This window comes from Anomaloglossus baeobatrachus, chromosome 4 (assembly GCF_048569485.1).
Source record: "Anomaloglossus baeobatrachus isolate aAnoBae1 chromosome 4, aAnoBae1.hap1, whole genome shotgun sequence".
NCBI classification, from domain to species: domain Eukaryota; kingdom Metazoa; phylum Chordata; class Amphibia; order Anura; family Aromobatidae; genus Anomaloglossus; species Anomaloglossus baeobatrachus.
Genome location: NC_134356.1, coordinates 238,509,009 through 238,534,237, shown reverse-complemented (window position 1 = coordinate 238,534,237; position 25,229 = coordinate 238,509,009). Strand labels below are relative to the sequence as shown.

The 25,229-nt window shown below is 41.7% G+C and overlaps 1 protein-coding gene across 1 annotated transcript in view; it reads right to left on the bottom strand.

Moving 5' to 3' along the window:
* NUAK1 (NUAK family kinase 1) overlaps window positions 1–25,229 on the bottom strand; it is a 156,965-nt gene that overhangs the window by 16,318 nt on the left and 115,418 nt on the right. The window contains exons 3-4 of the mRNA XM_075344752.1: window positions 16,956–17,107; window positions 10,159–10,224 (exon numbers count right to left, since the gene is read on the bottom strand). Of these exons, the coding sequence (XP_075200867.1) occupies window positions 10,159–10,224; window positions 16,956–17,107 (218 nt within the window). The remainder of the gene's footprint in view (window positions 1–10,158; window positions 10,225–16,955; window positions 17,108–25,229) is intronic.

Here is a 25,229-nt window from a genome sequence, read left to right as displayed (position 1 = left end):
GAGACGCCTGACATGATTAATCTAGGATTTAGTGGCAGCTATGGGCTGCCATTAACTCCTTATTACCCCGATTTGCCAACGCACCAGGGCAAATCGGGAAGAGCCGGGTACAGTTCCAGAACTGTCGCATCTAATGTATGCGGCAATTCTGGGCGGCTGCTGACTGATATTGTAAGGCTGGGGGGCTCCCCATAACGTGGAGCTCCCCATACTGAGAATACCAGCCTTCAGCCGTATGGCTTTATCTGGCTGGTATTAAAATTGGGGGGGACCGCACGCCGTTTTTTTTAATTATTTATTTATTTATTTCTCTGCTCCATAGTGACACGCCCACCGGCGGCTGTGATTGGTTGCAGTTAGACAGCTGTCACTCAGCGTGTGGGTGTGTCTCACTGCAACCAATCATATTTGCCGGTGGGCGGGGAAAGCAGGGAATACGAGATTGTTTAATGAGCGGCCGGCTTTTTCAAAAGAGGAAAAGCCGCCGGAGTTTAGAGAACAGCCGTGCAGCGCCGCGCCGATGATCAGGGAACGGTGAGTATGCGAGAGGGGTACTCCATTCAGTCACTCTGGTGATTAGCGATCACCGGTGAGTCCTTCACAGGTGACCGCTAATCAGGACGCGACACAGACAGAGCCGCAGTATGAGGATGAAGTTGGGTGAAGTTCACCGGAGTTCATTCTCAGCGCACGACTCTGTCTGCTGTCAGCCGGCATGTATCAATGACATTTAACATCACACATGGACATTTCACACGGACAACACACACACACACACACACGTCAGTTAAGTTTCACACACACACACGGCCATTCCACAGGCACACACGACTAGCATACGCAGTTCACACAGATGCCACACGGACCATAAAAACGGACACAAAAACGGAAAATGGACCCGAAAAACGGACATAACACACGTGCGTGTTTTTTCACGGACGTGTGAAGGGGGCCTTAGACTGCACTACATTACATTGCTTGGTGTCAACTGCAAAAATAGAAAAAAGACTATTAATCCGGTTATCCATAACAGTAATAAATTTGTTGAATAATAGTGGACCCAGCACTGAACTTTGGGGTACACCATTTAGAACTGGAGACCATTCAGAGTAGCAGTTATTCCCCACAACGCACTGGGTGTGGTGTGTGATGCAGTTTTTGAACCCTACTATCTAAACCGGTTACCATTAGGAACCAAAAAGGGCAGTGTCAAATGCCTTTCAAAAGTCTCAGATAAACCCACAAATATTTTGGTCATGCCACTTGTCTTGTCTGAGACTTAGGCTATGTTCACACTAGAAAAATGATTTTTCTTAAGAAATTTAAGAAATTTCTTGAGAGTGAAGGATTAGCGCACCTGCGTTAAAAAACGCACCAATAACGCAGGTGCGTTTTGGTGCGTTTTTGGTGCGTTTTTTTTCAGGTTGGTCCCTGCGTTTTTTAATGCCTTTACAGCAATAAAGCACGTTGAAAATGAAAAAAAAAATAGATAGATAATACAGAGATAGATAGATGATAGATAGAGGGATAGATAGATGGATTGATAGATATAGATAGATAATAGATATTTAGGGGAATATATAGATAGATAGATAGATAGATAATAGAGGGATAGATAGATAGAAAGCTAATAGATATTTAGGGGTATAGATAATATAGAAAGATAGATAATAGATAGATATAGATAGATAATAGATAGATATTTAGGGGTATAGATAGATAGAATCATAGATAGATAGATGGATAGATAGATAGATAGACATCAGCGGCCGTGAGAAATGTCCTGGAGTCACCTCTGCACCTTGCTCAGGAGCCGCATTCAGCACTCTCTCCCTGACCGAGGCTGCGTGGAGAACTGTCACACGCGGCTGGAGCAGAGCTGGAAGCACCGCGGGACATCGCTGTGGATTACGTCGGAGCTGTGTGTTTCGGGGGGTTTAATACAGTGGAGAAAGAGGGGCTTTTTGCCTTTTATTCAAAATAAAGGATTTTTCGGTGTTTGTGAGTGTTTCTTTACTTTCACTTCCAGATTAGTGACGGCATGTCAAAGACACTGCCATTACTAATCTTGGACTTAGCGTCAGCTATTGGTTGTCGTTAACTCCATATTACCCTGATTGCCACCACATCATGGCAACAGGAAGAGCCGGTTACACGCCGGGACTGCCGCATAATGGATGCGACAGTCCCGGGGCAGCTGCAGACTGATATTCTGGGCTGCAGGAGGGGGGGGGGCATTAACCCTGGCCCTCGCCCTCCCCAGCCTGAGAATACCGGGTCACCGCTGTGTGTTTACCTCGGCTGGACGGTAAAAATACAGCGGAGCACACGCTTTTTTTTCTCTTCTTCTTCCTGTCCTAGTGACATCACTTCCCTGCAAAACGCAGGGCAAGGATGTTCACTATGTCCCGAAAACGCGAAATAACGTGAGAATAATGAAGGTATAACGCAGGAATAACACAGGAAAAACGCACACCACTTGCTACCTGCGTTATTCCTGCGCTATTTCATGATTACATTACAGTCAATGGAGTGAAATAACAGGGTTAGCTGCAGAAAAGAAGTGACATGCTCATTCTTTTTCTTAAGAAAATCTACTGAAGGAATTTTCTTAAGAAAAAAACGCAGTCTGCGCACAGCTAATTTTTTTTGCCATAGGTTTTGCTGGGAAATGTCTGCAGAAAGGTTACAAGAATTTCTCAAGAAACTTCGATGCAGGGAAAATATATCTTTGTACCGTGTTAGCCAGTAGAGATAAAAAAATGTTATTTAAATGTTAAAAGGTATTGACTGAGGACTTCAGTTCTTCTAAACAATTTTTTATCAAGAAACTTCTGCAGCAAAAACGGACCAAAAACGCGGGTAAAAAACGCAGTGTGTGAACATAGCCTTAATGTTGTGAGACCAAAGTTGGTATGTAGACAGATTCTTGTGGCTGCAACACCTTCACCTTAACTAAACATAGTAGTCCCCTCCCACCCCCAAAAAAACAAGAAAACAAAACAGTTTGCTAATCTGATTCTAGAATCTAGTCTAACCAATGGAAAACGAGTTCTGGGCATAACATGGATGTTTTAACATGGACAGCATTGCTATGTGAAGGCAAAAAACAGGTATGTAAATGTTTCTATTATATTTGGACACCTGCTCCATTTTATAGACAGAATTGCTTGGCAGAGTGTATGGAAAGCTGCATTAACACGAGAAGGTGGCCAACCACTTTACCTTCATCTTTGACTCATTCTGACAGTATAAGAAAGTTTATAGCTCTATATTATCTATCCTTTTCTGAGCTCCTCTCAGCTGATTTATGGCCACAGACTACATTAAAGATAAATGTGCGAGGAACAAACAGCCTGTAAAAGCAAAATGCTGCAAAATTTGTAAAGAAACCCAACTGCAAAAATTATTTTAGCCTAATATACATGCACTTGAAGTATATATCTGGGGATTTAACAAACAAGTGGCTAAGCACTAACAGTCTGTTAGCTGTTACCTACCTGTCTGTTGTGCACGGTGCTGTTCTCCGCCGCCATAGAGTGGTCACAGATAGCTCGCTTCTTCCGGCGATACAGTGGCTTCGTCAGCAGAGTGGAGGCTTCGTTTTTGCTCTTTTCTACAGATGGGGCAGAACAGCCAAATTCATGCTAATTGACAGTCGTATCCCTACTGCCTTAATGGGGGAGCCGGCTGTCAATAAGCATGATGTTGCCTGTCCTGTCCCATCTACAGAGTGGAGAGGATGAGAAGCCATCACTCTGTCGACATGACATTACCGGAAGGAGCTGAATCATCGGTAAAAGCGGCCTGTGAGCACTCAATGCCTGCAAAGAACGGTTTCAGACACAACAGGCAGGTAGGTAGCAACTAACTGCTTGTTCATCCTTAGGCACATTAATTTTAAACTTCCGGATACACCCTTTAAGTAAAAAGAAAATTGTTCCCAAAGATGGCCATCCCACTATGGTGAAATCACCAATTACCGTATTTTTCCAAAAATAAGACCTCCCCCAAAAATAAGCCCTAGCAGGGATTTTCAGCATTTTCGGAGAAAGGCTTAAATATAAGCCCTCCCCCGAAAATAAGCCCTAGTCTCGGATCAATAATGAAGTGTCCGTGCAGCTAAAAAAGTTACAGATACTACAGGACACTTCATTATACACAGCGGCACCCGGCAATTACACTCACCAGACGCCGAGCAGCAGGACCTGCAGTGATCACACACCCACACTCATCAGATATCTCTCACACACACACACACCAGATCTCACACACAAACATCGGATCGCACACACAGTCAGATCGCACACATATTCAGATCGCACACACAAACATCGGATCACATGCAAACATCAAATCACATAGACACACACAAACATCGGATCGCACATACATCGGATCGCATACACACTCACCTCATCCAGTGACACCGATCTCTTCTCGCCGGGAGAATCCTGAGAGGCAGTGCGGTGCAGCGCGACGAACAGGACTTGTGGCCGGACACGTGACTTGCTCTCATTCTCTGCTGCCGTAAGTGCTGGATGTGATGTGATGTGATGTGTGTGTATGTGTGTGTGTGTGTGTGTGATCTGCTGTGTGTGTCTGCAATCGGCTGTGTGTGTCTGCGTTCGGATGTGTGTATCTGTGATCGGCTGTGTGTGTCTGTGATCGGCTGTGTGTGTCTGTGATCGGCTGTGTGTATCTGCGATCAGATGTGTGTATCTGCGATCGGCTGTGTGTATCTGTGATCGGATGTGTGTATCTGTGATCGGCTGTGTGTGCCTGTGATCGGATGTGTGTGCCTGTGATCGGATGTGTGTGCCTGTGATCGGCTGTGTGTGCCTGTGATCGGATGTGTGTATCTGTGATCGGCTGTGTGTGCCTGTGATCGGATGTGTGTATCTGTGATCGGCTGTGTGTGCCTATGATAGGATGTGTGTATCTGTGATCGGCTGTGTGTGCCTGTGATCGGATGTGTGTATCTGTGATCGGCTGTGTGTGCCTGTGATAGGATGTGTGTATCTGTGATCGGCTGTGTGTGCCTGCGATCTGCTGTGTGTGATCTGCTGTGTATATCTGTGATCTGCTGTGTGTGTGTGTGTATGTGTGTGTGAGATCTGCTGTGTGTGTGATCTGCTGTGTGTGTCTGGGATCTTCTGTGTGTGTATGCCTGCGATCTGCTGTGCGTGTCAGCTAGCAGCAGGGTAGGACGGCGTGCAGCACCGACCGGAGATCACAGGAGGATCTGGGAACCACGCAGACGTACTGGTCTGGTGAGTATGAGTCTCCTGGGAAGTGGGGGTGGGTCTGCTTTTTTGGGGGGTAAACTTACCCCCAACCGTGTTTCTCCAAGAATAAGACCTCCTCCAAAAATAAGCCCTAGTGCTTTTTGGGGGGGCAAAAAAAATATAAGACAGTGTCTTATTTTTGGAAAAACACGGTAGTTATCATTTTAGCATCTCTGTTCATGTTCATAAAGAACATGATGAAAAAAAAATCTGTATAGTATACACATATGTATGCACATTTGTACATCGTTAGTGATGCAGAGCTAAGCCTGCTTTCACACTTCCATTTTTCCAATCAGTCATAATCCTTGGCACTGAGAAAAAACTGAATCCTGCAAAATATTTAGCAGGATTCAGTTTTTTCCATAGACTTGTATTAAGGACGGATTGCGACTAAAGGTACTTTCACACTTGCGTTAATTACCTTCAGTCACAATCCGCCCTTGTGTAAAACAGCGGAATCCATTAACGGATTCCGCTGTTTCCCATAGACTTGTATGGATGACGGATTGTGCCAAAAGTACCTGCGTTGCTTCCGCTGGCTGACGCTGCATTGCTTCCGCTGGGCGGAAGGAACGCAGCATGTAACTTTTTTTGAGCAGCAGAATCCTTTATTTTTTCACTGCGCATGCTCATCTTTTTTTTTTTTTTTTTTTACAAATCACAGAAACTTTATTTTGTCTCTCGGTGGCTGAACGATCAGCTTTTGAGAGCCCGGCAGCCGGCTTTTGAGAGCGCTCAGCTGAGCGCCCGGCAGCCGGCTTTTGATAGCGCTTAGCTGAGCGCCTGGTAGCCGGCTTTTGAGAGCGATCAGCTGAGGGCCCGGCAGCCGGGTGATCAGCTGATCGTTCACAATAGTCTGCCGCCGGTAAAACTGTAAAGAAAAAAAAAAAGAAAAAAAAAAAAGCTTTCCGTTGTTTTGTACGATCCGTTGCATCCGTTGTGCCATTATATGCAACGCATCCATTGCATTCGTCACATAACGAAATGCAACAGATGCCGTTCAACGCAAGTGTGAAACTAGCCTAATGGACTTGCGTTACATCCGTCCAGCAACGGATCAGTCGTGGAATGACTGACCATTGGGCGGAAGGAACGCACAATGCAACGTTTTTTGTGTGCGTTGAAAAAACAGCCAGCAAAGGATCCGTCGGCGTCCATCGTTAGTTGCAATGGAAGCCTATGGGCAGAGGAACCCGTCATCACCCGTCATATGACGGAATCAGGCAACGGATCCATTTTTTTCATCTGGGCATGTCCAGATCGACTGTAAATTCAATTCTGCTCAAAACATTATCTTTCTCTCTCTTTCACACCCCACAATGGGTGACTACAACGGATCAGTTTTTTCACAGGATCCGTCGCATCAGTTTTATCACTATCTGTGACGAATCAGTCGCATCAGTCACAAAATGGATTGTGACTGATGTAAAAAAAAAAGGAAGTATGAAAGCAGCCTAAGATACAACTGTGTCGATAAGCCCCTAGGGAAAGCTTTTATTTTCTACTCCTGATAAATGCTTTTCTCTAAAATAGAAGGTAAGGTAATGTTATTTGAAAAATGCAATAAAGATTAATTATTACAAAGTGTTCATGCAAGTTCACTATTCATTGAATGTACAAGGTGCAATTGTTTTCTTATTCTGTCACAGTGGTTGACTTGACCTTGGCCCCCCATGGAGGAGACATTTGCATACTGAGCACTATGCAGAGTACAAAGTATTGCTTGACTATTATCATTTCCGACTCAGTAATTTGCAACAACAACAAGGCCTTCGACATGGGTTAGTCAGAAATGCTCTCAGACGGCATTTTCGAGTTTTGTGCTGAAAATTATGCAAAGCAGTCAGTTTGCTGGACAGCGATTTGTAAGTCTATTACGATGGCATCAAAATAATGAATCACATTGTGATCAGAGACGAGGTCACCTCAGGTTACCACACGTGAATAGCACATCCACAGCTAACTGAGATAATGACTGTCATCAAAAACATGGACAGAGTGCTGGACAGTGCTGGCAGTATGAACTGGATTAAAGTCTGATATAAGAGCGATAAGAACATTTTCTAATCAAGTGATGATGTGTGTACGGTACATGACGTGTGCACGTGGTGTGGGTGGTACACTTGTAGTTGGCTGCTGGCATGGGAGTGCGAGTTTCAGGACTAACACTGCACGTTTCCACATGAGTACATTCATATGGGTGCCAGAAATGAACTTTTGGTTTTGAGTGATTTATTGGTATAAATGTAATACTTGGTATTTAACTGATGAGTAATGAATATGTGACAAAAAAGGAAGAATATTTATAACTATAAGCAAATACCCAGACTATACAAAGATCACTACCAACATGGTGATACGGAGGATACTCCATTAGGGTCTCACGGGCTATCGATTTCGCTGTTTTGTCAATGTTCTACAAATGGCAAAAAAGTATAATATTTCCATACAATAGCTGTGTCTTTTTTATTAGAAAGAGGTAAAAGCATAGCATAAAGTATAAGAGGACCCACCAACTAGCTGCAGATGATTTCCAATAACCCCTTACTGACATCTGATGTACACTGACACCATATGCCAGCTCTCTGACTTTGATGCAGGCTCAGACTGAGCCTATATTTTTCCCCAGCAGATGACAGCTGTGATATTCAGCCATCATCTGCCTCCAAAAGAGCTTTTCCAAAAACATGAAGGCTGTGATATTCAGTCATCATCTGCCTCCAGCAGAACTTTTCCAAGCACATGACCGCTGTGATATTCAGCAATCATCTGCCTCTAGCAGAGTTTTTCCAAGCTCATCACTGCTGTGATTTTCAGCTATCATCTGCCTCTAGCAGGGCTCCACTCACAGCTGTTAAACTGATAAATGCCACTGTTAATCTCTGACCAGGGGATGAAGGGGCATGTTATTCCATGCACCCATTGGCGCCCCTGTGGCGTCATTATGGGGCACCAACATTTTGACAAAACGGTCGGGGGATTGCTAAAGACCTGCATGTCTATCATCATGGTATTCCTGTGAAGGCCAGCTTCTGGCTGGTGTTCATAGAAGACCATGATTTTTGCTATATATAGAATAAACAATCAGACAATTGCAGGCTTAAATCCCCTATGTGAACTAACAAGTCCAGAACAAAGTGTTTTTAAAAATTTAAAAAAAAATGTATACTAGTTCAAATCATCTGTAAACGTTTAATCTATCAGCTATAAAATTAATTAAGCCAACTGGTGAATAGTGTACGGTAATTAGAAAAAAAAAATCTGAACACCAAAAATGTTTTTTTGGCCGCTGAAAACGACAAAACAATGCAATAAAAAGCAATCAAAACATTGTATTTACCCCAAAATGTTATCAGTGAAAACAAGTCACAAAAAATAAGCCCTCACATAGCCCCGTTGACCAAAAATTAATAAACTTTGTGGGTCTCAGAAAATGGCAATACAAGAAAAATGTATTTAACTTTTTTTAACAAATGTAAGAATTTTTTTGGACCACGTAAATAAAAAAAAATATATGCATATTTGGTATCTAATTGACCTGGAAAATCATATCGCCAGACCAATTTTACTGTATAGTGAACGTTCAAAATATAAAGATTGCACTTTCCAGTACATCAAAAGATAAAAGAGATGATGTCAAACAAAATTAAAGCTAGTCCTGCAAAAAAAACAAGCCCTCATATGGCTATGTCTATGGAAAAATAAAAGTTTTTACTTTTAGAAGAGGAAGAGGAAAAAACGAAAACACAAAAGTGGATAATAGTCATTTCGGGAAGGAGCTCAGCCACCACCTTTATAGATCCCTTTTTTACCTGGCTTTTATACTTTCTCTCTGCTAACATTAACACTATCATCATGGGTGATATCAATATCCTCACATACACCCAACAGTAAGCAATCTCCAAACTTTTGTCACTCACTTCATCCTTGTGTGTTATAAAATGGTCCTCCACAGTCACACACAGACCACACTATAGACCTCATGTTCACTCACCTCTATTCCCTTTCACCCTTCCCCTGTCCCCCTATCTTACCGCCATGTACTCACATTCTCATCTGATATCTTCACCTTCCCCCCCAAAGTCCAGCAGCTAGCACACCCTGCAGAAACCTCTCACACCTAGACACTCATCTACTGTAATTAGTTATAATGGCAAATAGATGTAAACATTTAATGGCGTTGCACTGCTCAGCTCCATGCAATGTGTAGCAGTCATGGTCAGGTAGTACAGAAGAGCTCAAATACGCCTGCTAGGAGCTGATGATGAAACTCCCAACAAGAGTGAGGTTGACGAAATCCCACCAAGCTGATAGTGAGGACCTATCCTATATGTCATCAATATAATTTGCCCAGTGAATCCCTTTAAAGGGTGTCTGTCAGCAGGTTTTGACTATGTAAACTGAGAGCAGCCTGACGTAGGGACAGAGATCCTGCTGTCACTATAGTGCTTGTTGAAGTTTCAATAATATAAATGCTTTACCAGCAACAGATTATCACTAGAGGAACACTTATCTTGTTCCATGTAGTTCTCCTCCTCTTCTGTGTAACCCGTCCCCCAACACTGATTAACAGCTTTCCGTAAAATGCACAGTGTACACAGAAAGCTGCCAATCAGTGGAGTGGGTGGGGTTATACAAAGCTCAGCATTTTGAGAACAACTAGATCTGCAGCAGATGAAGAACTGATTTTATCAAAATAACAGCATGCAAAGCACTATGTGTCACATCGATGGAATCCGGGTCCCTGACCTCATATTATGCTGCTCTCAGATTACATAGCATAAACCCAGTGACAGATTCCCTTTAAATGCCATTTTCTTAGGATTACTGTAACATTAAAACAGCCACAGTAATAAGTCTACCTTACCTTAATGTTACCATTTTCATCTAGAAGAATGTTCTCCAGCTTGAGATCTCTGTGTACAACACCATTCTGGAAAAATTAAAAAAAAACAAAGAAATCCCAAAGCATTAAATAGCATAAATGAAATAATATATATAAAATAATGGTTTTACTGATTCTCACTGAAAAAGATTCCTTCACTATGCCATTACCAACCTGAAGTCTATCAGCAGGCTATCTATTAGTCACTTGCTATGTGGTTAAGACAAGAATGAGTGGAATCCATCCTCCTACAAAGTATATGATTCTTCTGGTACCTTATTTCAACTCCCTTGGTCTGTAGTGAGCAGGAGAAATATAATCTGCAGCTTAGTGCCAAGATCTGGAAGTGCAAGTCTAATTCCATTTGGGTGCCTCTCAGATATGCGATAAACATTTCACAAAGATATGCTTTGATTACGGAGGAAAAATGTGTTATAGCTAAGAGTTAAGATTATCCAAGCTTTAACAATTTCAGTTGGCACATAAGACTCTTAGCCCTGCAAGGAGAAGTGTCTTGGGGTGTTTAGTCTGTGAACTAGACAGCAGGAAGGATCTTCTATAAAAAGAATAGCCGGCGGATAGTCATGTAAACTGTGCGATATAACAAATACAATTTTGTCACTCTGTTCACTGGAAATATAATATGTGGAATACAAACTGCTGACCTAAATGAATAAGAAATGAAAATAGGACTTGTATGTGTAACTTTACTTTCCCTTTCTCATTTGACTCCAGACTCTTACATGGTTCCATAGAATTAAATGTGTGATTTTGTACAAAGAATTCTGATCAAAATTGGATGTCTCAATTTCTTTTTTTTGCGGATGCTTGATCCTCCAGAAAACTAGACTTGTGAACAGGCCCAGTGAGTACAACTGTACGTGTTCTATTTGTGGAATATGCAGGATGAATATGTACGTGAGCCAAAGACATCTGAATGAGGCCTTAAAAGGGTGGTTCACCCATATTTTTTATTGTCTAGTTCGATATTATATTGAGAAACAATGTTTCTCTCAAATACCTTATGTTGGCAATAGTGCCTGTGAGAGGCGCTATTGCGGACAGCTGTTACCCGCTTCGTGACCCCCGGGCTCGGTGACCTCGGGGATCCGGTGTCGTCACATCAAGTTCCGGACACATCACATCCCTGCAGCCGGCCCCAGTGTTCCTGACTCACTGAACTGTGGGCAGTGTTTCACCGCTTGTCACAGCTCAGCGTGTCCCTGCTGTGAGGGAGGGAGCAGATGGGCTATGACGAGCGGTGAAACACTGCCCACAGCCCATCACTCCAGGACACTGCCTTCGGCCGCGGTGTCAGAAACTTGACATGACGTCACTGGATCCCCGAGGTCACGGAGCCCGGGGGTCACGGAGCAAGGAACAGCGGTCTGCAATAGCGCCTCTCACAGGCACTATTGCCAACATAAGGTATTTGAGAGAAACTTTGTTTCTCAATATAATATCAATCTAGACAATAAAAAATATGGGTGAACCATCCCTTTAAATGTGGTATGATACAAGCAGTAAAGGTTATATCCATTCATAAAGATATAATTTGTTCACTGGTTCATAAAGTTAGTGGTAGACAAAGTATTAGATTTAGATATGGACAGTTTGGTATTGCTTTACTTCGGAAGTACAGAATTTAAAGGCATTCTATCAACAAGTTTTTCTATCCATTCTCTGAGCAGTGTAAGGCAAGAAAGCCTGATTTCAGGGATGTGTCACCCAATAGGTTGTGTGTTGTATTTTCAATACAATAAATGTTTTATCAACAGGAGATCATCATTAGAAGCCTAGGTGTCGCATGCCAGGCAGTCCAGCTAATCTATGTAACCCTGCCCCCAGTTCTGATTGGTGATAATTTACAGTGTACAGAGATCTCTGCCAGTGAGGGGTGTGGGCAGGGTTATACACAGCACAGCATTCTGACCACTGGTACATCTACAACAGAGAAAAGGGGGGGATTTTATCAAAACTGCACTATGCAGCCCAGTAAGTGATAGTGGAATCAGACTCTCTGTATCTACATCATGCTGCTTTCAGGTTACATAGAAAAAACCTGCTGACAAATTGATTTTAAGTGGATTTTTATTAGGATTGCAACATCATTAAAACATCTACAGATTCCCATTATTGTTTTGGATACTGCTGAATGGCAAGCAATCTAAACTTACTCAGATACATGGACACAGAGTAAGCCAGTATTAGTTGTAATTAACTACTTCATACTTTGCAAACTTCCATATATACATCTATGGGTATGTTTCTTGCTATGCATTTGAGGCATATTAGATGGGAATGCTCCCAGCAGCCAAACACATCCCCTAAGATCCCAACACACCCAACATTTAATAAGGCTGGATTTCTATATGTCTATGTTGTTCTGATCAATTTTTTTGTGCCTCAAGTGATGACAACTTTTGTCTAAACAGCATCAGTTCTCGTCAGGATTTTTACACCAGTAGCTATTCAATACGTGAGCTGAATCAAGAAACACATGTAGTGTTTGCTAATCCGCCTCTTTCATGGGTCCGCAACTGATGCACAGGAGGAGTGTGAACAATCCTATAGCAAACTATGGGGCCAGTTCTTGCATCAGTTTGGCTCTGGCATTTTCTTACCATGCACATGGTGAAAAAAAATGTATGTCCAGATAGATGGAAATAAGGCCGAAAAGAACATTATTTTGCTATAGTCAGTTCAGTATATACAGGGTGGGCCATAAGTATGGATACACCCTGATAAAAAAAGAGTAAAGTTGAATTTAAAATGGCGGCTTTGCAGATGGCCGCCATGGGCGTCACCCGGCCTAAAATGTTTTGCCCCTCCCATATACTAATATGCCACAAACGGTAAGGTGATATCAGCAATCACTTCCATTTTAATCAGGGTGTATCCATACTTATGGCCCATCCAGGGTGTATCCATTCTTATGGCCCACCATGTAGTATGTGTAAGTACCTTTTTTTTCAGCTGTATTGAATTGTACCAGTTTGTTTTACAATACTGAGGCATCTCACAAAGAAATGTATGCTGTGCAGTGTTGATTTCATGTACATGGCAGCCTGAGGATTCGGGGTTGGCATTCGTGCACGCTTTGTTTTTTGAAATTTTCCTGTCATATGGACAAAATATAAAGCAGAATCACTATGTGATCATAGCTTAATCTTTTGAATTTTGCACTCAAATGTAAATGAACCTCTCCATATCCAGATATCTGGTAGTGAAGAACATCTATATATTACAAATTTGGAATATTAAAAGGGATCAGATTAGGAAAAAGGTTCCGCTCCATTCAAGTGAATGTGAGTAAGCTGCAATATTGGACATATTCAATATTGGAACCTGCAACCCTTTTCTTATACAGGTGCATCTCAATAAATTAGAATATCATCAAAAGTTTATTTCAGTAATTCAATACAAAAAGGGAAACACATATATTATATAGAGTCATTACACACAGAGTGATCTATTTCTAGTGTTTATTTCTGGTAATGTTGATGATTATGGCTTACAGCCAATGAAAACCCAAAAGTCATTATGACAGAAAATTAGAATATTATATAAGACCAACTGAAAAAATGATTTTACACTCTGAAATGTTGGCGCCTACTGAAAAGTCTGTACAGTAAATGCCTCAATACTTGGTCGGGGCCCCTTTTGCATGAATTACTGCATCAATGCGGTGTGGCATGGAGGCGATCAGCCTGTGGCACTTCTGAGGTGTTATGGAAGCCCAGGTTGCTTTGATAGCAGCCTTCAGCTCATCTGCATTGTTGGGTCTGGTGTCTCTCATCTCCCTCTTTACAATACGCCTTAGATTCTCTATGGGGTTTAGGTCAAGCGAGTTTGCTGGTCAATCAAGCACAGTGATACTGTGGTTACTAAATCAGGTATTGGTACTTTTGGCAGTGTGGACAGGTGCCAAGTCCTGCTGGAAAATGAAATTTCCATCACCAAAAAACTTGTCGGCAGAGGGAATCATGAATTGCTCTAACATTTCCTGGTAGACGCCTGCACTGACTTTGGTCTTGATAAAACACAGTGGACCTACACCAGCAGATGACATGGCTCCCCAAATCATCACTGATTGTGGAAACCTCACACTAGAACTCAAGCAGCTTGGATTGTGGCCTCTCCACTCTTCCTCCAGACTCTGGGAGAGCGATTTCCAAATGAAATGCAAAATTTACTTTCATCTGAAATCAACACCTTGGACCACTGAGCAACAGTCCAGTTTTTTTTCTCCTTAGCCCAGGTAAGACGCTTCTGGCATTGTCTATTGGTCATGAGTGGCTTGACACAAGGAATGTGACAGTTGTAGCCCATGTCCTGGATACATCTGTATGTGGTGGCTCTTGAAGCACTGACTCCAGCAGCAGTCCTTATTTTGTGAATCTCCCCCAAATTTTTGAATGGCCTTTTCTTAACAATCCTATCAAGGCTGCGGTTATCCCGGTAACTCGTGCACCTTTTTCTCTTTTTCTACCACACTTTTTCCTTCCACTCAACTTTCCATTAATATGCTTGGATACAGCACTCAGAACAGCCAGCTTATTAAGCAATGACTTTTTGTGGCTTAGGCTAATTTCACACATCAGTTTTTTTCGATCAGGCCCAATCCAGAAAAAAAACGGGTAAAACGGATCCGGCGCCAGATCCATTTTATCCCCATTGATTTGTATTAGTGCCAGATTGTGCCTGATGGCTTTGCGTTACATCCGGCTTTTGCCGGATCCGTCATATTTGCCTAAAGCGGCGGCCGGAGGGAACGTATCTTGTAACTTTTTTGTCCGGCGTGTTTTACAATGGAAGCCTATGGACGCCAGATCCGGCGTAATGCGCTAAAAAATGGATGCGGCCGCCGGATCCGTTTTTGTAAACTAAGCATGCTCCAATGTATTGAAAAAAACGGATCCAGCAAAAAAAAACAGACAAAAAGGATACAAAAACGGATGCGCTGGATCCGTTTATGATGGATCAGGTATATTGGAACCGTCAAAAAAAAGGATCAGGCACATCAGTTTTTGCATATTCTGCGCCGGGTCCGTTGCATCAGGCACACGCCGGATTTTGCCTGATGCCAAAAACTGATGTGTGAAATTAGCCTTACTCTCCTTGAGGAGAGTGTCAATGACTGCCTTCTGGACATCTGTCTAGTCAGCAGTCTTCCCAATGATTGTGTAGCCTACTGTACCAAACTAAGGCGGGTTTTGAACGTTGCGACATCGCAAGCCGATGCTGCGATGTCGGACGCGATAGTCCCCGCCCCCGTCGCAGGTACAATATCTTGTGAAAGCTGGCGTAGCGAAAATTATCGCTACGCCGGCTTCACATGCACTCACCTGCCCTGCGACCGTCGCTCTGGCCGGCGACCCGCCTCCTTATTAAGGGGGCGGGTCGTGCGGCGTCACTGCGACGTCATACGGCAGGCGGCCAATAGGAGCGGAGGGGCGGAGATGAGCAGGATGTAAACATCCCGCCCACCTCCTTCCTTCTGCATAACCTACGGAAGCCGCGGTGACGCCGGTAGGAGATGCTCCTCGCTCCTGCGGCTTCACACACAGCGATGTGTGCTGCCGCAGGAGCGAGGAACAACATCGGACTGTCGCGTCAGCGTAATCATGGATTACGCCGACGCTGCACCGATGATACGATTACGACGCTTTTGCGCTCGTTAATCGTATCATCGAACCTTTACACACTACGACGTCGCATGCGATGCCGGAAGTACGTCATTTTCAATTTGACCCCACCGACATCGCACCTGCGATGTCGTAGTGTGCAAAGCCCGCCTAAGGGACTATATAAGATGCTTTGGAAGACTTTGCAGGTATTTTGTGGTAATTATTCTAATTTTTTGAGTTTGAGATAATGACTTTTGGGTTTTCATTGGCTGTAAGCCATAATCATGAACATTAACAGAAATAAACACTTGAAATAGATCACTCTGTTTGTAATGACTGTATATAATATGTTTTCCTTTTTGTACTGAATTCCTGAAATAAATTATCTGTTTGATAATATTCTAATTTATTGAGATGCACTTGTAGTTTCATGCGACCCCTTTACCTATTATTAGCAAAAAGGTGTTTTAACTAGAAGTTATCTTATGAATATGTCTACATCTTTAGGCTTGGTTCACAATACTTTTGAGCCTTCTATATTACATATAGAGATAGAAGTCATAAGTAAAACATAGCAGTTTTCCACTTTCTCACCATAAATTGTATTTTCAGCACCATGAAATGCGTTTCTGCAAATGCAGTTATCTTCATTCTTCACGGCCATAAAATACTGAAGCTTTGTAAACTCCAGTTCTGTTCGTGAAAGGTCAGCAGGATCTGAAAGCCTTCTTATCTGCACAAATATTTGCACAGTGAAAGCATCCATGAATTTTGTGTGTGTGTGATATTTTCAATGTCTGCGTTGACTGTCAGAAAACTAAAAATACACTCGGCCTATATTACTACACAAGCCCCTGTCTTGTTCTAGCCACTTTATAGAGTAGGAGAGAAATGCATTCACTTCTTTATTAAGGGTCTGCAGGTCATAGCAAAACATCACTTCACTGAACACCAAAAGTAGGTTTGACGAGAGAGAATAAATACACAGCACAAGCTGAGCCACATGATATGTAGAATATGGCAGCATAACCTCATGCTGAATGACTGAGGCATAAATCACCATTTACAATAAAGGAAATGTGAATCCACAACCACCATATCTTCAGCCAAAGAATACGCCTAGCAAATCCCAACATGTTGCCTTCTTACCTTATGACAGTAGTGCACAGCAGATACAATCTGACGGAAGAAATGCCTTGTTTCCCTTTCACTCAGTCTTCTCCTCTCGCTGATGTAATCATATAGTTCTCCTTTACTTGCATATTCCATGATGATCACAATCTTATCTTTATTCTCAAACACTGTAAGAAGAACAGAATGATGTCACCATGCAAGTTCCAACTTTAAAGGAAAGTACAAGAACACATGGAAATACATGGGAACACAAATGTTATCACTTACATAACACGCTTAAAGGGAATCTGTCAGCAAGTTTTTGCTATATAATCTGATGGCAGTATGAGGTAGGGGCTGAGACACTGATTTCAGGCATGGATCACTTATTAGGCTGTGTGCTGTTGTTTCTATCAGCAGGTGATAATCACTACCGGACTAGCTGCTCACTTGCATCCTAGTTAACTGAGAATCCATCAGTTCGTTACACAGTCTGACAGAGAGTTTACAGGTCATTTTTTTATCAGTCTTTTTCTGAACTCCTCAAAGTTGAATGTGGAGTTAAATAAAGAGCTTGTAAAAAGTTTAATGCAACCCAACTGTATTAATGATTTTTAGCCCCAAATATATGCATCTAAGTAAAAGAAAAAATGGCCCCAAAAGAGGACAAACCCTTTAATGTCCAAGGGTGTTTTTCATGTAGAATGTGATCACTGAATGGAAACAAAATGTCGGAACACCCTTACATATTTCCTGTAAAGCATTCCTATAATTTTAGAAATGCTTAGGATGCTCTGTAGTGTTATCATTTTATCTATATGTGGAAATGTCTGGTAGAGATCACAATTTTATTAAAATGTTTACGATATGATCTGCAGACATATATTAACATCTATCAATAGAGCCTTGACATTACAAGGCAAAGATCCATTTGGTTTTACTGGATATTCATTTGATGGATAAGCAGATCAGATACTTTAGCTACCTTGGCAATAGGCCACCAATGCTCCTGTCTAGCAGCTAGACAGTGGGGAGTGACCTTCAAAATGACCAACTTTATCCAGTAATCAGATTTGATGAGATTATATTACAACATGCCATTAAAGGGGATCTGTGACCAGGTTTTATCCTACTAACAATAGAGCAGCATAATTTACAGAGACCGAAATTCCAGCGATGTGTCACTTATTGGGCTGCTTGCTGTAGTTTTGATAGAAACACTGTTTTATCAGCAGGAGATTATCACTAGAGTATTAGTAAACCTGCTCCCATGTAGTCCTCTATGTGCGAGAGCTCTGTATAACCTTCATTATCATCACAGATTGGCAGCTATCTGTGCACACTGTATGTTGACAAAAAGCTGTCAGTGGTGTGGGCGGGGTTATACTGAGCTCAGCATTCGGAAAACTGGTAAATGTTCAAAAAAAAATATAAATAAAATAATTTTATCAAAAAGACAGCATGCAGTCCAGTAAGTAACACATCCCTGGAATCAAAGTCTCTGCCCCTACATTATGCTGCTCTCAGATGGTATAGCAAAAACCTGGTGACAAACTTGTAAGCTGAAATCATCTGGGATAATAATTGTCTACAAACATTTATATTGAATCTATGACCAATGTCAAATGCAAAAACAAGTTTCTGATAGATCTGTCTACACAACCTGAAACCGAACCATTACTTGCTGGAGTAAATCGATCTTTCAAATATGAGGATAATAAGGTTCTTTTATTCACAACACGTTTCAATGTCATAGTGTCAACTTTATTAAGTGAAAAAAAACAATTGTGTAAGAGATCTACCAAATCTATCAGATAACTGTTTACACAAGAAGATATAATGCAAACAAATTTTAGCTCACCATTAAAGAAGCACTCTGACCTAAGGCTAGGAACGCACTTTGCGTTCACCTACTTGCAGTTTAGAACGCACGTTTTGGGCTTAATTGATTTGACCAAAGTTGCCTTTTTCTGAAATTTAGCGCTGAAAACGCATGCGTTTTTGCCGCGTATTTGATGTGTTTTCAGCGTTTTTTATCTGCGTTTCCACCTGCGTTCTGATAGTTGCGTTTTGAACATAAAGACACTGCTTAATAAAGTTTAAATAGTCAAAATCTTAGAAAAAATGGTAAAAAAAAATCAAATCTATAATCATAGAAAAAATCATGAAATTAAATTATGTTCATTAAATTATTGCGGTAATATGATATTTTATGGAAAAATTGCAATAAAGTATTATTTTCCTTAATTTAAATTGTCAGACTATGTGTGTGTGTAAAGGGACTTATGAAATCATTATTTTATTGATCAAAAAGCATGCGTTTTGGTAGTCCAAAACGCATGTTTTCTGCACTGAAAAAGCAGGTAAAACGCAGGAATTTGAAGGAATCTTGGTTTTTGCCATTTCTCATTGACTCCAATGTTAGCAAAACGCACCGAAAATGGCAAAAACAATTGACATGCTGCTTCTTTGAACGCATGGTTTTTGCCACAAAATATGCAAATTAAACGCAGTGTTTAGAAACGCAAAGTGGGGTCGCAAAATCCTATTTTTCCATAGACTTTGCTGGTAAATCAAAACGCATGCCTTATGGCAAGAAAAAGGTGCTTTCCAAAACGGACCTAAAAAGCACCTAAAACGCAGGTAAAAACGCAAAGTGCGTTCCTAGCCTAATACTGAACGTCTGAACATGGCCTTAATGTAAGTTTGTAGTCTCATTGACGTACATTGCAAGCACCCCCCATAAGACGCAGTATGAGCTACCAAAGCAAAAGAGTGATTTGAGTGATTGTGATTTAAAAAAAGACTGGAGTGGTGCTGGAATTCAGAGAAGTAACTGTTTTAATACACTTACACTACATGGAAAACAACTTTACGAGAGATTAGGAAATATAAATTTAGCTTTAAGTGTTTTTTCACCAGTTCAACACTGGTCCATTTACCCCCATTGACCATGTACATTTTTAGGTTTTTTCATACATGCAAATTAAAGAGCTGTAAAAGTTTTCTTCAATCAACTTTTGTTTCCTTTTTCTTTCATGATTCAAGAAGCCACTGTCATATTCTCGTCATATTCTCTCTCTTTTTTGCTGCTATCAGGCAATATCAGTGGGAAAATAAGGGAAATAAGTGATTAAAAAAATATATGTATATGTTTATGACTACAAAAGTCCACTAAAATACATTTCAACATTTGTACCCCATTCTGTAACAATTAGTTTTATATATTGGACTCTTCTATATTACAGGGGCAGGGCTAATAACACCGGTTTAGATTGACTATCTTTTTTTTGGTTTATTTTTTAACCTGCTATTTCTTATTTACTCATTTTATTTTTCAATTACGTTACACATTGTGCCCCGTAAAAGGTCATAAAAGACCTTTTAAGGACACATTTCAATATTATTTTTCATCTTAGGCCCCTTTCACAGATCAGTTTTTTAGCGTCAGTCACAATCTGTCGGGTCGACGGATTGACGGATCCGTTGCAGAATGTGGAAAAACTGATGCGACGGAAAATGGATCGATCGCATTAGTTTTTCAGGCAAAATGTTATATACACTGTGAGGGGGGAGAGAGAGAGAGAAGATTTTTCAGCCAGAGTTTTTACCCCATCTGAGCATGCTCATTTACAAAAAACCGAAATCCGTCGACGGAATGCATCATTTGACGGATTACGGCGGATCCTGCATCCATAGGCTTCCATTCTACCAAACGACGGACAGTGACGGATCCGTCGCTGTGCGTTTTTTTCAACATTGACAAAAAACGTTCCTTTGGCCGTCGTTTCCGTTGGCCGCACAGACAATTTTCAACGGATCGGTTGCATGACGGATGAAACGTGAGATCACCCGTCACAATCCATTGCTAATATAAGTTAATAAGAAAAAACGAATCAAGTGCCATCAGTCGCTGGATCCGTTTTTTTTAAATTTGATGGATTGCGACTGATGGCAAAAAATGGATGTGTCAAAGGGGCCTTATTCCCTTGTAACTGGGGCTGGTATATTAGCCCCGGTTACAATGGAAACTCAGCTTCCTGGCTGCACAGCAGAGCTGTCTGGGTCCTGTACAAGTCATCATATGACCAGAGACAGCTGCGCTACTGTGCAGTGACATTTTAGAACGGTAGTGCAGAGTACTAATTGATCAACCACAAGCAAGTTTTTGTTGTACATGTTTATAATACTAGACAATGATTTATTTATTAATTGATTTTACTGTATAGCGCTATTAATTTCAGAGCACTTTAAAGACATTATCACCACTGTCCCTAACTAGAAAACGTGGAGAAAACCTATGGAAATATGGAGAGAATACTCAAACTCCTTGCAGATAATGTACCCATCACTGCAAGATATCACAGCTAACCACTGAGCCAGCATACTGCCCAGATTTTTACTCAATCCTACAATCTTTTACCCAGCTATTGCTGCATGTAAAAGGCCATTGATTTTTTTTTCATATCATCGTTAAACAATTAAGAGAGAAAAGTTACACATCAGTCGAATATTCCGCTCTTTATAAAACTAAATAACAAATATGATTTTGTTTTTCCCCCAATTTCCTGAGTAAGATATACTCACTACGGTAAGAAAACGTTAAGGAGCAGGAAGCAATACTATGTAAACATGTCTGGACCATGTGTGCAAAATGTTGCGAATATGTCACTGTTACTAACGTACTAATACGCTAGTGCAAAATACCTCACCTACGTGTCTCAGAGATACATACAAGCACACATTCCTAACACTCTGTAAATGTGACAGACATTTCATTATCCTACATCTACAATAACAGCTTCTATAAGGCTGTGTTCACAAGTTGTATTCTTTTGCTGCATTTTTTTTCCAGCTTCATTTCATCAGTTTTGTGCAAATTAAAATCTCCTTTACAGTATCAGTAAAAGCTAGGATATTTCAGAAATCTCATACACACACTTGCCTTTTTTTCCTCACTTAAGGCTATGTGCGCACCAGAAAATGGACTTTTCTTAAGAAAAATCCGCACCCTCTGGCAGAATACCGCACCCACGGCAAATACCGTGGTAAAACCGCACACGTGTTTTGGCCGCGGTTTTTCCGCGGGTTGGTCCCTGCGATTTTTACCATTATCTATGGCAAAAAAGTAGGTACCTGCAGAAAAGCAGTGACATACACATTAATTCTGCAGTGGAAATTCCGCGGGTAAATCCGCAGGTATAAAAAAACGCAGTGTGTGCACAGCATTTTTTTTATACCCATAGGTTTTGCTGGGGAATGACTGTGGAAATGTTAGACACATTTTCTGCAGCAAATCCGCAGTAAAATCCACGGTAAATCTGCAGTGTGCGCACATAGCCTTAGTAAAGATTTTCTCTTTTCATTTTCTCTAAAAAAAAAAAAAAAACGACTAAGGAGATGAAAAAAGCAAAATGTTATTATTGCTTCACATGTTGTAAAACGATTATTGCAGAAACTGAAAAACTGCTATTCATAGCACAAGTTCTACAGAAAAAGATATGCTATTATTTGAATGAGTGAAAAAATATCATTATTAAGCCTCACTCACAGTGTAGAAATCGGGCGAGTGCAATGCAAAAAAATCTGACCTAAAGGCCACTTTACACACACAGATAAATCTGCGGCAGATCTGTGGTTGCAGTGAAATTGTGGACAATCAGTGCCTGGTTTGCGGCTGTGTACAAATGGAACAATATGTCCATGATTTCACTGCAACCACAGATCTGCCAAAGATTTATCTCTGTGTGTAAAGTGGCCTTTACACTCGGACCAATGTTAGTCAATGATGCAGAGCAGATCTGAGAGTTTATCCTCAGCTCAAATCAAACTGATGAAAAAAATTGCTGCATGCGGCGATTGTCAGAGAGTCTTGGATCACACACACCCATGCATGTCTATTGGTACATGTAAAATATCGAACTGTACTCGGATGTCATCCAAGTGCAGTCTGATATACACATAGACAGGCAATGGAGAAGATGAAGAGATTAATCTCTCCATCTTCTCCACACCTGAAAGAATCGGATCACAGTGAATCACACTCAGATCATGACCACGAAGAGCCTGAGCCAAGTGTGTGACCCTGGCCCTAAGATCTGAACATTGTCCATTTATAGTACTGGACTCTGTCAGCATAACATTTCTGTTCAAACCAAGCACAAGTGCTCAGTACACCCTTTCCATGGCCAAGCAATTCACCTTCCCACCAACTTGTTATCCATTTCTCTGCACCTTCCTCTGGTTCCTGTGAAGACCGAACCCTCAATAAATAAAGAGTGCAGAGATGAATGCAAAACAAGTAGGTGGCAAGGTACACGATTTAAGCGGGCATTACACGTCGTAAGTGACGCACATCTGGCATTGTTAGTGATATCGTAGCGTGTCAGCTATGAATGAGCTGAAATACTCACCTTCTCGTTCATCGTTGACACGTCGCTCATTTTCTAAAAATCGAACGTCCAGTTGTTCATTGTTCCTGAGGCAGCATACATCGCTCCGTGTGACACCCCGGGAGCGACGAACACAGCTTACCTGCGTCCCACCGGCAATGTGGAAGGAAGGAGGTGGGTGGGATGTTTACGTCCCGCTCATCTCCGCCCCTCCGCTTCCATTGGCCGGCCGCTGTGTGACGTCGCTGTGATGCCGAACGTCCCTCCCCCTTCAGGAAGTGGATGTTCGCCGCCCACAGCGAGGTCATTTGGAAGATAAGTCCGTGTGACGGGGGGTTACAGCATTGTGCGACACGGGCAACAAATTGCCCGTGCCGCACAAATGCGATCGCACGACAAATTGAAGCATGTAAAGCAGCCTTTAGTCATGCCGAAGGTACACCAAGCATCTATGCACGGTTTGTGCTCCCTTTATGACCTCTTTCACACATCCGTGGATTTAACAAATGTGTGTGACGGTCACTGGGGAAGGTACGTAAGGCCGTCCATATGTCTGTTTGGGTTAGGTGTGCTATCCGTGTGACATCTGTGGTCAGTACAGTGAATATCAATAAGCATAATGAGCAGGACCTGGAAGAGACAGCAGCGCCGGAGACAGGTAAGTATAAAAATTAGATTTTATGTAGCGTACAGGTGTTTTCACTAGGACATGTCACATGGATCACATCAGCGTGCGGTCCTTGTGACACCCGTGCTGCTGGCAGAAAACCGACATGTCGTTTTGTGGACCACACAGTCACGCATGTGCTCCACACGGACACACGGTCTGTGTGAAAACATGGACGTGTGCTCAAACTCGTTGAATTTAATGGATTCACGTGTGTCTGTGTCTCTGGTATGTGTGAAAATGGACGTCACTCGTACCAAAGACCCGGATGTGTGAAAAAGGCCTAAAAGGGTTGCTTCCTTTCAATTAATTTTCTCTCTTGGCTTCAATTTGCAGTAAAAACTGACAAACCGTGCTGTATTCACTTTCCTGGGTCCTCCAGGTACTAGAGCTGGTTTCCACACACTTCTGACCTACTGGGTATATTTGTGACACTTACAAAGACTAATGTCAACCTCTGTAAGGTGCTGTGGAATATGCTGCCACTATATAAGCAATGGATAATAAATGATAGTAATGTGCTGGCTATTTCTATGCATACAGTATGTGTAGCAACACACATGCTGATCAATAATTCTAACCACAAATTGCTGTACTATCTTAGATGTAGAGATGTGATTTTTCAAGTGATCATTTTCCCTTGTCTCCCCATTATTTGTCTTGGATTGCATGCCAAAATCTGTTTCATGCTCCCACCCTTGTGCGACCAGCCAAGAAGATCTGATAAAGAAAGAAAGGAAGCTGAGGCATGCATGTACCCTGCCCTGAAGGCCCAGCTTGTCCTCTCCTGTCAGAGATTCCCAACTGTGTAATCCTCATTATAGCAAAGACTTCTAAAACCAGAAGGAGCTGTCTCTGAATGGATTACTTGATCCATAACGTTCTCCAAAAATGAGCACATTATTTTTTTTTACTGCAGGGGTAATGAGTTTCCCAGGCATATGTCTTCTAATTTTGTTTGTGATTGGTAAGGTGCCAGCAAGTAGCATGGTTTCCCTCAGCAAAACGATGGTCATTGGATAAAGTACGGTAAATGACAGTACTATGTTTAGTGCATTATTACCAGGTCAAGACACCTTTCCAAGTAAATATAAATTACGGCGTCAAAAGAAATGGCATGGTTCATAGTAGTGTTTCTAAAATTATGGTCGGAAGGAATGTTAGCCAGTTTTCTTTCATAAGTTTACAATCTACAGCAATGGTAAAATGTTTAGAAAGAACCGCACATAATTAGTTCCTTTTTAAGCTGCT